Below are 18,748 nucleotides of genomic sequence, written 5' to 3'. Positions count from 1 at the left end.
TTCGGTCTTTGTATTGGACGATACACCGTGAAATCCAGCCATTGCTTTTAAACTGAAGTTCCCGCCATTCAATAATGAGGGATCCGCGCGTAGAAAAGCGCGTACACCCACCGCGACATCGAATTCCTACGTTTCGTCGAGCTTTCACTAGGATTACGCACCAGACCGACAAATGTCTGTTCGCACAACCCATTGTTCCGAGCCACGAGAGATACCTAGCGCAACTTCTGCTTTGTCGCACGTTGCGGTAACGATTGACGAAGATGGCTGTCTTTTTTTTTCATTTTCCCCCGGATTGTACGTTCGTAACGCGTTGAATTCGAGAACGTAATTAGAGATTTCGAATTCCTGGAAATACGAGTCAAAAGCTACTCATTGAGTTGTAATTTAACAAGCGATAGAATCACACTTTACCAAGCCTTGCTTGGGATACAAAATACGAGAACCGATTGAATTTTTCCTCAGTTTTAGGAAATTGGAGTTAAATTAGAGTTAAAAGTAAGTAATAGAAACAACGAATGAAAAGGTCTTCACTTTCGGAAGGAAAAGTATTTTGCTATCACCGTGCCGAAAGTTGCAACATTAACTTCTCTGATTATAATCGAAAGCTAGCGAATGTAGCTTTTGACGCGAATGTTAGCTAGCATGGAACGAGGTAGCTAACACGGAAAGTAATATTAGCCAACATAGGAAGAGCGTAAGCAAACAATTTGAACAAGAACGTTTCTCGAGGAACAGTTTTCGAGTGGCCAGAGTACAGTCATTGAGAACTTCCGTATGATCGGAGAACGCAAATCGATAGCAGGGTAATCGGGTGATCGATTACGCGATCAATGACGTATCTCTGTCAGATCTTAGTCATAGCTCGATGCGGAACCCTTTGTCGCGGACATATCGAAGATCTTTCAAGAATTCGGATTCGTGTCTGTACGGAAAACAGGGGCTGTCCAACTTGGCAGTTTTGTCCTCTATACTTTGCTTCCTCCACGATTTCCATCGAATTTTATTCTATTCGACCATTAAGTTATTCTCCATTAAGTTATTTTAGAAGGCAAATTTGTTCGTTAAGACATGATCGAATTAATTACGGCATCGATATTTAGAATTGCTATTAAACGCAATACGATGAGTAGCATCCTGTCTGATTTTCATGTTTCTTTTTGAAAGCTCCGTCTTCTTAAAACATGTAACAACACGTGTAGTTCATATATATATTTATAGTTCGTAACATTTACAATCCTACGCGAAATACAGCTTACGTTTCTACCTGTAAAGAGGTTGGACGCCCCTGTATCGAGTTTTCTTGTTTTTTATTTGGCAGTTATTTAAAGACCGTATCAGTTCCACGGGAGACCCCTAGTGGCGCGATAATGTTGACGATTCGATCGTAACGCCCGCACACAAAGCGATTATCATTATCTTATCATTATCATTATAACTATTATTATTGTTATTATTATTATTATTATTATTATTATTATTACTATTCATTTATTAACATATGTAAGTTATATCATTAACAATAGTATAATTATTAGTATTATTCAATCATCATCATCATTATTATTAGCTATTTATTATTAATATTATTTACCGTTAATCATTACGATTATTATCGTTACCATTATCATTATCATTATTATTATTGTTATTATCATTATTCCTATTATTGTTGCCCTTCTTCTTTCTCTCGTTCGCATCTGTTACTATTGTTACTGAAAGGCCGCGACAACACTCTCTCGAGGAATGTGTACAACACACAGCTTTTCCCAATTCTCCTAATAGTCTCGTACGAATCGACGTGCTCGCTTTCGTTAGCGATTCGATATATTACATAATTAAAATTACGGATCGCCATACGACACCGAGCGTCGATCACCTATCCGGAGATAGACAGAGAGAGAGAGAGAGAGAGAGAGGGAGAGAGAGAGAGAAAGAGTGAGAAAGCGACAGCGGTCGGCGGTCGATTAGGTTAAACGGAGAAGAAGTTAGTCGAAGAAAGTGAACGCACAACATGGCCGTGTATTGTCAATAGCGTATAACGTGTCGAGGCGCCTTCTTTGCTCTCCTCTATCCGCAAAACGTCTACTATATCGCCTATTCCTTCGACTCGTTTCCTGCCTAGTTTTTTCGTACTTTTGGTTCGGTTCTTCCATGCGAGGAACGCTTTCGTGTTCAACGACGACTCGAAACGATCGAAACGTTGGAAAATTTGGTCGACCAGCAAGAACCGAACGGACGACGACCTCTCTGGCGGGTCTTCCTCTTCCGGTCTCTTCCCGTTTCTTGCTTCTTTCTTCCTTTCTTTCCGTTTCACTCGCTCTCCTTTCTTCGTTTTCTTTCTTGGAATTTCGTCGAAGCTGGAAGCCCGTCTCACACGTTTTCCTCGCGTGCAATTCCTTCGTTTCCTTCCTTCGTTAGAGTAGAAAACGAGAGACCAGAGACGTAAAGAGAGGGAGAGCGGGAGGAAAGGAAGTACGAGGCAACGAGTCCTCTTCGTACTTTCGTCCCTTGGTCGCTTCATCCTGACAGCCTCCTCGAAACCCACGTGTCGTCGTTTCTGTGGAAGAGAAACGAGTAAATGCAGAATCGAGTCCACCCTGTTACGTATCGTTCTATCGTTGAGTAGTGTATCGACTAGTAGCGTAGTTGTTCCTGCTCTCGTTTCCAACAATTAGTAACCAACGCAATGTGTATGGTTTCTTCGCGCTCTTATTCTTTCTCAATGCTACGTCAGCAAATGTTTACCGAGGAGGAAAAGTGTTAAAGACATTGGCTCGAGTTAAACATCGGACGAAGTTGAAAGACTCGTAACGGTGAAGTTGTACCGTGATATAAGCAATAATGCGGCAACAAAATTGTTGTAATAATAAAGACGAAAATATTGGTATATTCATTTTTTAAATTGTTAAAATTATTGAAATTAAATTTTGAAAATATTTGTAAGTTTCTGAAAATTTCATCTCGCTTAATCGACCATTCTCGTAGATACCGGTATCCTAATGTTGGCGAAGAATGATATACACGCGTCAAATTATCGATAACAACGAACGAATTACGCTCGCCATGTAAAACGAATTATTCCCATCTCCGTACTATATTAATTTCGTTTCTGGGTGAGACTCGCGTCGTGCGAATATCGACGTTACACGCTACTCGAATGCAACAACCGATGTACACACGCAGGTGCCATTGTTCGTTAGAAATTGGTGGGCAGTGGATATCTCTTTTACGTTGTTGATATCATGAACGTTTCGACACAGCAATCACACGGAAGTTCTATCGTAACACATTGGTTACAACGAAACAACGTAATCGAGAATGGCGAGTTTTAAAAGTAAAAATTTGTTATTTCCAACGAACGGTAGGTATATTTTGCAAATGAAGTTTGATTAATTTCACAATTTTTTTTTTTATGACGATAGCGCTGAATTTGAAAAATTTGAACGCGCTCAGAACCAGGGAACATAATTTTGGCCTTCCGTGAAAGTTATGTCTTTTTTCTATCGGGTTGCGCCCTTAAATTTACTACAAAATTATTCTTCGGAGAAAAATGTGAAAGAGAGATCAAATGCAAAATGTGAATTCGATTTCATAGCCATTCCAATGTTCTATGAGATCTGAAAAACGCGTATTGGCATACACATAAAGTCACGATATAAGACGTAGTTTCAGGAACGCTTCGTTATATTTTCAGCATATTCGACAATTAGTCGTTGGTCAAATTGCAAGAGTTATTCATACAAAGATTAAATTTGGAACGATCAAGTATCAAATATATTTAGCTGTGATTTTACCTTTGGCATTTTTTGTGCATTTTTTCGGTGACTTGACCGGGGCAGTCTGTTTATTGGACGATTATGTGTGGCGCACGACACAATATCACTATCGTGGCCAAAACCGTGAACATCGTGAAGACGATCAAACAAAGCCTGTAATTAACAAAAACGAGATTATAATTAGTAATATTTGAAATACGTCCATTGAAACTTTATATTGTATGTTACAAGTGTTTCAAACAAATATGTTACAATTTTACGTTTTTCTTTGATAACGTAGTAATAAAACGAGATGACGAATCGAAAATAAACAACAACTTATAGTACTATGTGAAAAATGTACCTGTCCACCACCATGGCGGCAAATTTCCAATCGCTAATGATCTCATCGCCTTCGTCCGCCTTTTTCATGCGATCCGTGATGAATCGCAATTCCTTAAGAATCGTGTGCAGTTCCTCTTGCATCCCGCTAAGAGGTAACGACGCCGACGTATCCTCGACCGTTGCAGGCCTTCCAGTAGATATTGGTGTACCGAACGCCGACCTATTGTCCGATTAAAATAACGATTAAATGAAAATTCTTGGCCTATTTCTAAAAGAAATCCGAGCAACGTTGAAAGACGGCAGTATAATGAAAAACGGATTGTCAAACTAAGCGTAAATATGCTCTTTTTCTCGATATTACTTTAGAGTGAAATACAAACAAGTATAAAACAAAAGAGAAAATAAAGACAAGGAGGGATGTGATACACAGCTTTCATGTTAATGCCTTTTCATCGAACATTTCACGTTCAAGCGTTTCGTAAATAAATTTTGTCTCGTCGTTCTATCTGGCAGACACATCGAAGAGCACATAGAATTATTTTATCGGAAATGTCTCAACTAGCGTTTGATATCAGCAAGGTATGACAGACAACCATCAAAGAGAAGGAGAAAATAAATGTCCTCGCGAAGGGCCGATACACTGAAAATTTAAACGAACAGCGACTGTGTAGCCGGAAAAATCTATATCCTCGACATATTATATTCAACGGAAATGGAGACACGAATACGGCTTTTAAAATTGAAATTACCGAACTCACTGTTAACAGGTTTCAGGATAGTTGTCTAAAGACACGTCTTTTTCATGTTACAACGTCGCTTGTATATTTTTTTTTATTGTTTTTCTTGCTTGTACAAGTATCTATAATTTTTAAAGGCAACAGGCAAAGAACACGATAGATTAAATTTTTATTTCTTACACGGGAACGATATAATAATTTTGGCAATATTATCGTATCCCGTTTCGAGATCCAGTCGGACTGCAGAATATGTGCTGGAACGAGGATTACACGGGTTCAATTACATTGTCATGCCAAGTATGTTGATTCGAAAGCACGCGTTTCAGCCGTGCGTTCACTCGCACTGAATTTACATATCCGGCATGCCATGGAAAACCTTGTTATTTTGCGAGTCATGCGCTTTTTCTCGTCAGAGTGTTTTAGCATGGTTTAAAATTACAAAATACGAATTACCGTATTGGTTCACCTTGTTAGGTATTTTCCCATGCACTAAGCTTTAGTAGGTAGATAGAGTCGCTCGAGCTTTAAATCATGATATTCTATTTTACGCCTGTTAACTGCGGTATAAATGCCGTCGATTTAGTAAGAATTATTCGAATGATCGATAAGAATTGTTGATATCGTCATCCTATGATACCAAATCTATACAAAAATTCCGTTTATCACTGTTAAGTGGCAACCACGCTATGGATTAATTTGAATTGTAGAATATTCAGTAGAGATAAATTTCTAGTAACCACAGCATACTGTAGAATATGAATTTTTATCGTAGAATGACGAAGTTTGCAGAGGAATCCGTAGGGCATTCTGTACTTTTGCGCATAAACGTGTACACAAGGGAGTATGTTAGAGATTCTAGAAAAGATTTCTACAAACTTTGTTCCGGATATTGCAATTTCCTTGGTACGTTGAAATAGATTAAGATATTCCTTACTTTTCATTGCATGAATTTTTACAGTAAAAAGGAACAGCATGTCGGAACAGAATTACGAAACTCGAGAATTTTGAGCAAATGTAGTACCTTATGTAGCCGGAAGGAGGATTCGCCGCGCTATTCTTGTGACGGATGTCATCGTCGATGTCTAAAACATTCGCCAGTAAACTCTTGCTACTCTTCTCCTTCAGTTCTATACTCTTCCCTCTTCGGTTTCCTCCCAGAATGTTCTTCTTCGTGATCTTCTTCCCTGGACGACTCATGCGCAGCAAGCACGGCAACCATTGTAAAAACAACGTTTTAATCTACGTGCAACGGAGAACAAGATTTATACGTGTTACTTGAAATCGATAGCCACTTTTATTCGCTTATAATTAAAACCGATTATATTCAGAATTTATATTCATTGTATTTATCTAACGGTTTATGAAATCCACTCGAACATTTATTTGGCACGCATTTCTCGTAAAAATATATACGTAAGCTATTTTTGTTACGGAGCGCGCGTTTACTTTGAAAGTGGTATAAGTCCATTTCCAGTAATCTGTAACCTGTCGAAACAGTCGAGCCACCGATAATCAAAAACGAACGATATTGAAATTAAACAAGAGTATCTCGCTTTTCTTATTTATAAATAAAAGCATAAAACATGGATTCTAAATAATTACAATTTAATGAATCGTACAGTGTACAGTCCACTCATGATCTTGAAAACAGATATTGGTTAATTGTCGAAAAGAACGTGTTTGTACGATGTACTCGCATCCACTTAAACATATTGTAGAGACACGAGCACATTAATTACACGTATCGTTAATAGGCACGAAAGATTGATTTATTTCTTTTACGAAATTAAATTTCTTTTCTATAAGCCACGCTTATTTTCATCGAATATAAACGTAGGTAGAAGATTTAACCAATACGAAATCCTTCGTTTCTCTCGTGAAATTATTCCGCGCAATTGGAATTACTTAATGCCATATACACCGAGCATGGTCCTTTTCTCTTGTACGTTTGCGGGAGATCGGTATTCTTTGTTTCGCGGTGCTTGCTTCCATCTGGAAATAATGGCACGGGAAAGTACAGCGCGGAATTTTTCGTAGCCCGTAGGATTCTTGTCTCCGGTTGAAGTACGTTTCCCCTTGGTTTATGAAAGTTCTAGTAACCAACGAACGGCCAAGAGGAAGCGCTAACGCCTCGAAGGCACTTTAAACTTTCAGCTACTAAAGCACTGTCTTTAATGGCTGTAATGGCCACTGCGGATAAGGGCAGAGTATTATGAACGATGGCATTAGCTACATTTTGCATACATCTGTCAAAGTCCTTTCGCGCTTTGGTAAACTGAACGAGTTCCGAAAGCGTGCGTCTTTCGCTTCGTTATCCGTTAAAAGGTTCGATATTACCCACACGAAGTATCATTAAGTGTTAATTTATCATTTTTTTTTCGGTGTTACCTATTCTTTTTACCGATTGCTTTATCGATCGATTTAAAGAACCGATTGAAATAGAAAGACAGACAGATTTTACAATTTTGTACTTTAGTTTCGAGACATTTTTACGAAAAATGCGCAATTGTTGGAAGTAAATTTTTTAGATATAACATTTATTGCCCTAATTTCTCACCCTCTGTATTTCATAGTGAAAACAGGTCACGCAAACTTGAATTTTGTCTTTTGTTGCTCGAAGGTAATAAAACATCCGATCAAAAGCAACCATAATTATCCTGTCTCTAAGCGAGAAACATCGTGTTGATTTATTTATCTTTCTTAGTCATGAAAGGATCAAACGAGAAAGGTGAATAAAACGCAAAGAAAAATGGAAAATACTTGGTGTCAGAGATCTTGTAATACCGGAAATTATATTTAAACAAAATTCAAGTCGAAAAAAGTTAATTAAAATGTAGTTTGAACAGATTTCTTACCCACTGAGGCATCACGTATCTGTCTGGCGTCCTGTGATGAAAATTTAGTACTAACACCGTCAGAACGACGCTGCTCGCCACCATGAACATGATGCAATTGAAGTACGACCCTGAATTCGGGGTGTTCCAGAAGATACCCCGAAGAAAAAAACATAAAAAAGAGGCGATTAGTCACGGCAATGGATAGAGGATTCGCTCGACTCGTCACTAAGAATGAAAGACCGCAGGGTTACTTTCCGGAAGTTTCACACACAATGGACTATACTTTTGTGATTACTATCGAATCGTGAGATTATTTTCCTTTATCTATCCGATAGGTTTCACCCCTTATAATCTTTCATTCGATCCAACGACCACCTATGTTTTTCCACGCATACAAGGGATTCATTCAGACAGATTCAAGGATCGAGAGTAGGCAGAGTAGCGTCGACTATTAATATTTCAACACGGAACACTAAATCTATTCTTGTTTACAGCATTTTTATCTACGTTCGCGTGCTGTACATATTACATCATGTAATATACATACTGGCCTATAAGTTGCCAATAAATTAACTGTAACGTAACATCTGCTCGATTGTTCGAGCAAAATTTCGTTTCTAAATTTAAAGCAAAATTTTGAACACACGTACTGATCGATTATTCGTGGAACAAACAGGTGGAAACACGTCGAATATTCTGCTGGTTGCGCGTTCTATACACGTACACACACGCACTCACGTACACACACTGAATTTATCTAGGAGACCTAGCCGTTTCGAAGGAACTCTCGATCCTAGATCTCTGGTTTTAACCTTACGATCCAAGGAAGGGCATACATTTTCACGATCACACGGTTTTCGCATTCGTTCTCGGCGACCCGAGGCCGCGTTCTCGTCGGTCCTCTGCGGAGGATCGTTCCAAACGGAGGAGAAAACACAGAGGCGAGAAAATAAAGAGAGGAAGAAATTAGGCGAGCGAAGAACGAAGAGAAGATCGTAAAAGAAGCGTACAGCACGGTCGAACGAGAAAGGAAGAGCCGAGCTGTATCTCGTAAACGGATATAAAACGGGTAAAGCGTACTTATTTGCGCGCGTTCGCACACCTCGCGAAAACAAATAAGCGGTTTCGCAAAAACGTTTTAATTTAGGCTTTGCCCGGCCATCGTGCAATCGACGACGAGAGGACTTGTTACCACGTCCCTTAACGCGTGTCCGCTGTGTATTCTGGCCTGCTATGTTGATTCTTGCGGACACACGGCATATACCGTGTGTGTTTTGTAAAGTCTCGTTTTTACGGCGTGATCGCGATAATGAACTGTCTGTAGTTTATTCGTGACGATTTCGAATTCATAGATAAAACGTCTAACAAGTAGCACTGTTTAATCGACGATGAAATCACGTAGATTCTTTGATATCGATCGAAAGAACGTATTGCAAGACTCGTAAAAATATTTAAGAAAATGTCATTGGCGATTGGTTTAGGAGCTAGCTGTAGTTTCAGAAGCAGAGGGAAGCTAAATAAATTATTTTGTACGACGATTACGCGTCGATACGTCGCAATTCAACGTATTGATGGACGAAGAGAAGCTCTTTGTATTCATTTAAAAATATTTGAATACATAGAGTCAGGAAAATTCTATTTGAAGCTCGCTGTGTGCTTTTAAAAAATAAGATATATAGTTTTTAACCTAATCGCCAATAGCATTCTTGAAAGTATTTTGCGAGCTCCTTAGCACGTCTTTTCGCCTTTTCAAGAAATTTATGCGACTTCGTCGTCAATTGAATAATATTCCTCGTAAATTCGTTTGACCTATTTTCTAATCTATCGCGTTGTATCGGATTTTGAAAAATTTACATTCGGGAATTTGATTTTGTATATTTAGGTAGGTTCGATTCGCTGAATTTAAATTTCTCAACTGTGATTGTAAATTCAATCGAGCGAATGCTTGAACGTTATGGAATATTATCGTAGATTGCTGAACCTAATATCCGACCTGTTATACGTGCACGTGCACATTTAAACGATAAGGATACGAGTAACGAAGTGTTAAGGAACGTTTTAATAACGTATCCTCTCAAATCGTCTGTGGTGATGTGTACCGGCAGCCTGGCTGATATCTTGAAAGGGAAACATCTAACACATTGGCATGCAACTACGAAATGCAATTACCACGAGGATGCACAAGTATTATGTTCTAGGTATTATGGCACGAATATTGTTACGTTGTATACGAAGGATGCAGACGAACGGAGCGGTAACATTTGCACAGAGGCTCAAGCTGCACCTAGACTAATGATCACATTAATTTTACGGCTTGTTTTTCTCGTTGAGGAAAGCCGTACGTTAATATGCGACAGACTTACTGGGAGTTGTTACTGTATATCCTTGATCTGAACAGCGTTTTGTGACAGATGTTGTTTTCTGAAGATTATTAGTTAGATATTTGCAAAAGAATTTTGTATTTCATACGTGTCTCTAAGATAGATAGAATTAAGGTTGCATAGAATACGCATAGCCATGTCAATGCAGAAAATCGTCAAACTGTGAAGAAAAGTGTGCAGAGTGTGATTGTTTGTTTCTTCAATAAAAAATGAATTTATTTTATATGCGGGTATTTTTTTAAATATTTTAATACGTAGCATAATACATGTAATATGTTGTCTAAATTGTACAAAGTAACACTTTGTCTGTGTGAAACGAGCCTTTTATATACCGTTTATCTTAAAAAGTACCATTAAAATTATCTGGATAAGATTGAAAGTTCTAACGAGTGCCGGATAGCGTAGCACGACAAATATTTTTCATTACAGAAATATTTCCAACGATCTTTTTCCATCTTCGCAATTCCTCGCTCGAAATCATTCGCAATTCGTTAAAAATCATTGTTCCTGCGATTTAATTCGCTTTCTTGGACCCTGTACTATCTTCGATCGGTAAACCTTGATAATGCAAATCCACCGTTACGATCAAACAATCATCGAGCTGCGATTTTCCGGTAAACGACCGAACGGGATAACGACCAAGAACGTTAAGGAGGAGAGTGTGGAAAATGTAAAAAGAGAAAGTAGAAGGAAAGGGTTAATCTCGGCGACGCGACGGCGCGAGAGAAAAAGCAACGTTAAAGAGGACGGCTTTTAAAGTCCGGATTATCTTCATAGCCGAGTTTAACGGCTCCATAAAGGCTGTCGTAAGCGTCACTGACGTGATTAATCGTTGTATACGAAAGCGGTTGCCTTCCCCTTCTTTCTTTATTAATGAATCCCAAAGCGCGCGACGGACTACATATTTACGATGGTTACAACTTTTGCTTCGCTTACACCACGGACAACCCTTCCTTTCGGTCCTTTGTCGCTTGTAACGACTTGTTAAGTTTGGACGGGTGGTTGGCTGGATATTAGAGGAAAATGGAAATTCGCGACGTGCTGTTAATTGAAAAAGATACCCCTAGCTGAAAGGGATCCAAGCGACTTGGACTCATTTTTCACTTTTCCATGTATATTCAAGTTTCTGACTCGTGGTCCGTCGTTTCGAAAATCTTATTTCCGACTGTAGAAAGCAAGGATCGAAGATATTCTTGGGGTTATAATCTTCGCAAATGTTTCCTTTAATATCAAAGCGGAATGATATAAGAAGCGGTGTTCAGAAGAAGCGGTAAGTTAAGTTATTCGATTTAATCGTTCGTATAATTCACCGGTCGAATCATCAACCGTATATTTCTTGATTATTTTAAAGATATTCGAAATTTTGGTCGGAAAATTATATTCCGTTATTATTATATATTAGCGCGGTCGAATAGAGAAAGATTGCAAAGCTACAAATCAACCGGACTAGCCACCCTAATTCTTCTTCTTTCCTGAGTTCCTTCTATCTACGTCCTATCAGATTTCTCAGATTTACTACTTCCATTTCCATTTTCTTCTACTACAAATTTCAATTAAAATCCAGTCGTATATCTTGAATTTTGCCTCCTTTTTTTTATATTTCGTTCAATTTATCATCGTGTAATATCTCACGTCAAAGCGAGAGATTAATTCTAATTAGAGGCGAATCAGAATTATATGGTTAAATGGTAGAATTAAACGTTCCAAATGGTAAGAATTACGAATAAAGACATTTCCAGAGATACTGATAACACTATTCGCTGATCAAATTCTCCGCTCAATATCCATTCTCGACACCTTTGTCTAGCAAATTCTTTTCAGTCAGATAAAAAGTTATTTCCCGTGGATCCACTTTTCAGATGAAATCTAAAAATCGTACAATCTTAAATGTATACGCACAATTTCCAGAAAATGATATTCTCAGTCGGAGACAAGGCTGGGCAAACAGGCGTATTTATTACGTGCACACGTGAGCAAACAAGCTGCACGGTTTGCACGACAGACGCAAATTCCGATGATCGCTGCATACAGGGAAAACGTTTTTCGCGCAGCTTCATTAATATGTGCACGATAGCTCCACCCTCCTCGATCGTTCGTTAGAATTGACGAGGCAGGGTCGCGTTAATTCCCGTTGTACGTGAACGAAGCAGGAAAATAGTAACGCAGCTGGCTAACATTCCCACAAACTATTCGATGAAAATGAGCGAAAGGTGGAGATAGCCAAGGTAAATGGAAACGATATAACGCTGCTATATGCCAAAGTTTTAAGATGGAACGCACGTTGACGTAGTCTCATCCAGAATTCTACGCGTTTTGTGGAGGCAGATAATTCAGCCGAGCGATTTCATGCGGCTTTGTTTCAGTATAATCGTGATAGGCTTGTCTCGTTATAACACTAATAAAATTTCGAAGAATTTTGTATCATAGTATCATTTTGTAAAATGTTTCTATGAACGTTGAAATGTAAATTTTAGCTTTCCTTCAACGATCGAGTTATGTTGTTTTCATCCACGGTGTACCGTTAGCGTATCATAAAACTGGCGATGCAAGTAAACTTCATGGTCCTGGTCGCGGAAATAAATTTCCGTCCGATTGATCCGCTCGATGATACACATGTCGTTCGGAATCGAAAGAATACGCAATTTTTTTCGGCTGATATAACGTCAATATGGACCGTGTCGTTCCATTACATGGTCCAGTTAGCAACACGCGTTTAATTAACTGTTAAATACCAGTATTTGTATCGCGTGGCGACAAACAACAAGCTGTGTGCCTCCTCGTCGTTTAAACAAGAGATTTATTTGAATAGGATGCGAAATGGTGATTCTGTTTACGGTTTTTATAGTCCTTTCTTTATTCTCCATGCATAGTCTTCTTTATGAAAAACTGATATATTTCGAGATACAGGTAAAAACTGAATAATATATACGTTTCAAAATTAAACGTCGATTTTAGATTAAGAAATTTATTTAAATAACGATCGAATATTGTAAGTAGGTTGATTGTTCGATTATTTTAAGCTTCCTGTTAGTAAGCAAATAAAACTGAAGTTGAAACGAGTTCCGACAGAACGATAAGAAGTTAAAGAATTAAAGATCGATTCTGTAAAATAATTTCTTTTTGTAGAAAGTTGTATTTCAAATTGTGGCACGTTTTAAAAGATTCTGATTACGGAAAAATAACAGCATAGGGGAAAATACGAGCGTGTTAAATATTGTATGGGAATCGTATCCGAAGTACGCTATGTAGGTCACATGTTACGCTACTATCAAACATTTATTATTACTTTCCATCGTTCGACGGTCGCGTGCTTTTCCGGAAACTCGAATCATTCGTTTCGTTGCGATCGATTTTACGAAGTTTTTTGTGACTGAGCATTGCTCGTCTGCTGAAAGGTACGATGCAACTCTGATACGTGTACCGTGTCGAAACAAATATCGTGTAAAATAGTATCGCAAAAGATGACATCTTCAATTTTGGAAGAGGAACGTGGAGGAGGAAAGGCAAACATTTTGAAGATCGAACTTCAGAATTTTTGGAAAACAAGGATTTTCTAAACTTTAGTAACGTAACTATCTTTATACGATATCGATAGGCAATAATTGTTCTTTTAAAAGAGCTGGACATCAACGACAAAATGATATTTTAGCTGGAAGCTTACTACAGTTACTTCATATTCGTTCGTTCGTTCGTTTATTTGTTTCCTTCATTTTTCTGGCTTTGCGTCACATACGTTGCGATTTATATCGTTGCATTTTATAGCTTTAAAATTATTCCATTCTTGTACTTTCCATTTTTCACTCTGCCATTTATTATGATACTTTTCGTAAAGGTTCATTGACAGTACGCAAATATTGAAAATAAGATACGAATAGCGAAGGAAAGAGGATGAAAATGTATGGATGAATTTATGATCTTGAACTCATGATTTTAAAGGTAATAACGAGAAATAATATTATAGTATTGTCTTATACTTTGCTATTTCGGTTTACTTCTCTCTGTTTACTGCCTCGTTGCCAAAGGAAATGCCTGTTAATTTAACTGTTATTTGCTTTAAAGATGGCCGATCTCAACCCATGTTGTTTGACATTTTCAGAGAGCGACCCGCTTCTCTGTTTTAAAAATGAGAATGTCAACGTGTTGACAGTGTTTCTGACAACAGTGAAATTTGCGAATTTCATTGGATTCCATAAAAACAATGCACAATGTTTTACAACTGTCTAATTAAAACACATTTTATTTTTGTTTCGGAAGCGCGAGGAAATAAATTTGTAAAATTATTTACAATCTGTGAATTCTTTTCGCAACAATTTATATCATATATATAAAGTTCCTATAAATATTTGAAATTTTTGAATTACTATATGTACTATATGTACCGTGATACAGGAAGCATCGCTTCTTTTACTTACTACAAATACTTTTGTCTCTTTTTCACCGTAGGTATCCTCAAAAGTATTTTTAATTTTATATTATCCATTTTGTTTTATAAATCACCTACGTCCCTTTCTTTCTCTAGTATTTTCACATATTTCGCAACTCTGTTCGAACTATACAAATATTTTTGTCTTTTTTCCTCCGTAGGTATTCTTAAAAGTATTTTTAATTTCATATTATCCATTTTGTTTTATAAATCACCAACGTCCCTTTCTTTCTCTAGTATTTTCACATATTTCTTTAAATTTATCTGCAAACTAACGTTCAGCGTATTCTCATCGATTTAACAAGTTCAAATTACTTTCCAGATTGTATCCATAATTGACGTTCTTTGTATCGCTGCGATATACAGACCTGCACCTGTCTTTTCCTTTAATAGTTCGAAGCTTCATAACTCAAGCATCGTAAAGTCCTTTGCCGACACCTATAATCTATCTTTTCCGGTTCCCAATTTCTCATCGTTTCTATTTCTCTATTTCCTTCGAGTTTTGTTCCTTTTTCAGTTTCTCGCCGTTCAAAGAGAAGCTCACCCCCGGCACGAACCTTTTCATCGAAGGTCCTCGTTTATTTTGCTCTGACCCTTGATTACTTCGAACCATCGCATCGCTTTGGTTACAACGTCACGTACAACTCGTTCATCTCGTTCCTTCATCCAACTAGCTGTTTCCTCTTTTTCCTTTTCTTTATAGCTCTTTCTTAGCTTTCTATTCGTCCCCGCTGTCCACTCGGTTGCTCGCGATTTTATGCTCTCAATCAGTCTCTTGATTACTTCACTGCGACAGATTCGCTCTTTTCTTTCTACTCTCTTTGTCTCTCTTTCCTTTTTATTCACTTTGATTTAGCAGATTTACTTTCTACTTTTTCTTTTGACCGTATAATTTCATTCCACAGATTTTCTCCCCCACCCTTGTTTTCCATTTCGTTTTATCTCTCGATCAGTTTTCCCTTACAGCTGTTTATCGATTAATCGTCGTTAAAATATTTACGATCGAAAGTACTATACATTTGTGTTTCGTCGTTTACAGTTTTTCCGTATCTCAAGTATACGTGGTACAAAACGAGTAAATAAAAGCTCTGGTATATTGTTCATTTACAGTTTGACTGATTCGTATCAATGTTGAATATTTTTAGTCACAAGTTTGTGTTTATGTATGCGACACTTTCTTTGGTTTCTCTTATGGCAAGTTTCTTGCCATAATACACGTATATCGTCCCAGAGGTTGAGAAATCGACAATTTTTCATCCACAATCCTTTCCATAGTCGCTCTATTATTTTCTGACTGCCTGTCGCGATAAGCACGTTCTTTTCATCGTCACGTAGAACTGTTTCTTTATTTTCTTTGTATCAATGTTCTTCATCGGTTCCGTTCTTTCTGTCTTTTATTTCCTCCTGTCTTTCCTCTTTTGTAATTGTTCTTCTATCATTTGGTATTACGAATTCACCTTATTTGCATCTCAAGCACGGAACCCATTCATTTTATAGATAATGATGCTTGTTCGATCTAAACGTCTATCGTTTATACAACGTAATATCCTATTCTATAATAACCTATTGCTCGCTTGTATTTAGTTAAAAATTAATCGAGCTCTCATGTTCTGATAGATTTTTGAATTCCACTTTCTTCAAAATATTGCTTCAAATAAGACGATCGCTGTACTATAGCGAATTGGACTTTGTTAATCAACGTTATAAGAAAAAGTGGTAGAAAACGAAGGACACGTTAATGATTGAGCTCACAGTATCGTGCTTTTTCCGTAATTTTCTGTCGAAAACCGGACGACTAAATGTAAGTATATGTGTCTGCAGCCAAATATATGATTTTTATCGCTTATCGTTTATCACATAAATTTGACGAAAGGAATTTTTAGCGCGATACTTTAAAATCTCCTGCCACTAACGAGAACACTACGTAACTTCTGAAACGATCCAGTGAAAGAATCACGGCGATCAGCTGTGCTTCCTGAGAGTACCGCGTTAATATTGCACAACCCCATTCGTTCCAACGTTACTTTCTCTGTACGTGGAACGTCTCTAACGCAACAGGGAACAAATCCTGCAAAGTTCTCCCGTGGACGAAGAAGGATCGTTTCTCACGGTGCAATCGCAATTTCGCGTCGTCATGGAAAAGACAGCCGCGAGAGGGAAAAGCAAGCACCTTGTGCGCTCGCTTCCGGGGAAGCGTTCGCGATGTTTCGTCAAAGCTGCCTTCGAATATACGTTCGTCACGGGAACGAACGCGCGGATACGGAAACCGAGACGACCGTGAAAGAATATCTGCGATTGCGGACTGTGATTCTGCTACGTATTTTCTGCGAAACTTGGTGTCTTTCATTCTCGTCTCTGGCGCGTCAGATCGATGGATACGAGTTTTAAATAAGACATTTTAGCGACACCTTTGTGAGATTTCTGTACAACGTGCTCAACGTGTAAATGTCGTCTGTGTCGTTTCCGCGTGACTTTTGAAATCTTGACTTGCTTTTGTGCATTTAAAATTTTCTTTAGGATATTTTATCTCGGGAGATTACTGCTTCGTACTGTCTGCGAACGTGCAAAATACATACGTGAGGATGCAAATGTTGTATATTTTGTTTGAGGAACTTTGTCTTGGTCCTGAAAGTGATTTCTTTCGTTTCCGGGTTTAAGATTCTGTTTACGATGTTTCATTGTGAGGGACAAAGAAGCGTTTTATATCGTATAATATGGAACGGCCATACGAAAATATGGATAAACTTTATATTTAGAATTGAATACGATTCGTTAAATCCAGACGAATATCCTGAAAAATGCGAATCTAACTATGGATATATGTAATCAGTGATAATTCCTTTGTAGATGTAAAATCTTCTATGAAGGTAAAGTTACATTTCTAGCTGTATAGTAATTTATTCTTCTTCGAGCTTTCGTCTAAATATTTATTGAACATTTTGATAATTTCTTTATTTTTGAATCAATACGAGTCGATAGAACTGTGGTTTCAATTACAGATAAGAGATAAAAATTTAAGAAGAAGGCAACTGACGGTATGAAACACAGGAATTAATTAGTAGCAAGATGATGTATATTCAGTTACTTGCATGTGTGCTTGTTCCATTATACATGGCTATTAAGTTGCACACAGGTTAAAATTTATTTCGCTGCTGGTGGCGTATTCTACGGCAAAGGAAACGGGAAAGGACGGAAAGGGAATATTTGAAAGGCGAAAATGTGTCAGCATTCCGTTAAAGAGTATTTTTCCATTAAAGACTAGAATTTAAATAAACCTGAAGCGAAGGTTACTGCCAGAATTATGTTTTGACGAAACTCGGCGTTTAAGAAATACCTAAGATAGATAGTCACATTTTTTTTTTAAAGAGATGAGTAATACACGTATCGTTGAATTTATCATTGTCAAAATAATCCGACATAATTAATCATCAAACTCAAACGTTACTAATAAACAATCCAATAAAGATAATAACTGGTATACTAAGAATTATATTTTCAGTGCGGCAATTATCCTTAAATTTTAGTTATCTGCAGTGACTTTCATCGAACACTATCTTGTCGAACCAAGAAATACCATTCGACAATGCCTTAGCCAGCCTCTATGGAGCAACTCGGTCAGGACGAATCCTCTTATTTCGTTCTACGCTGTTCTAGATCAGACGTCGAACCTTATAGTTTTGTTATTTTAGCCGCGTAACCCGCGTAATGGCGCATGTAGCCGCCTGTTCCACATTACCGCGCTCATAACGTGTTTTCCGCGTGCGTGGCGATCATTTCCGGGATGCATTACGATCTGTTCGGTTCGCCACCGAGATTCCGCGGGAAATTACAGCCTGTAGAGTGTCACGGTTGCGAAACTGCACGTACAAAATTTCGATTTCGTTTCTTTTCGCCATTTCATTTTGTTTCCCGTTCTTGCTCGTTCACCCGGCTTGATTAATTTGAGCACTTCGATCGTCTCGTACGTGACTTCCGCTCGATGAAATAGCGGTCGACTTCGGATGTTTCATTTTTCGCGAGCTCTCACAGGCTACCAACGACGAAACGCGAGGTTTCTTTAGTTTGTTTGCGTTCGTCGGTATTTATAAGTAAAGTCAAATGCATTTGTGGAAAGAAAAGATGGCGATTTTCAATGTTTCTCGTTTTCTTTGTAGCTCGTTAAAATCGTAGACGTCGCTCCATTAAATTAAGAAATTTAATTGCATTTAAATCAAGGTTCTTCGTTGTAGAAAGCGACGATACGAAGCTTTAATAGCTCTGGTTCATT

General features: G+C 37.9%; 1 protein-coding gene across 4 annotated transcripts in view; it reads right to left on the bottom strand.

The window, feature by feature from the left end:
* Positions 1–2,177: 2,177 nt before the first annotated feature.
* The window catches only part of LOC100745578 (neuronal acetylcholine receptor subunit alpha-7), a 264,880-nt gene continuing 248,309 nt past the window's right edge, over positions 2,178–18,748 (bottom strand). For all 4 annotated transcript variants that reach the window (XM_024368087.2, XM_033321037.1, XM_033321038.1 and 1 more), the window contains 5 exons: positions 7,696–7,805; positions 5,862–6,079; positions 4,123–4,323; positions 3,798–3,932; positions 2,178–2,560 (listed from right to left, as the gene is read on the bottom strand). In XM_024368087.2, coding sequence (XP_024223855.1) covers positions 3,848–3,932; positions 4,123–4,323; positions 5,862–6,079; positions 7,696–7,805 — 614 coding nt within the window. In that variant the 3' untranslated portion in view covers positions 2,178–2,560; positions 3,798–3,847. The remainder of the gene's footprint in view (positions 2,561–3,797; positions 3,933–4,122; positions 4,324–5,861; positions 6,080–7,695; positions 7,806–18,748) is intronic.

The sequence above is a fragment of the Bombus impatiens genome, unplaced genomic scaffold (assembly GCF_000188095.3).
Source record: "Bombus impatiens unplaced genomic scaffold, BIMP_2.2 scf_0389, whole genome shotgun sequence".
NCBI lineage: Eukaryota > Metazoa > Arthropoda > Insecta > Hymenoptera > Apidae > Bombus > Bombus impatiens.
The sequence above is the reverse complement of the archived record's forward strand: the minus strand, read 5'-3'. Positions and strand labels throughout refer to the sequence as shown.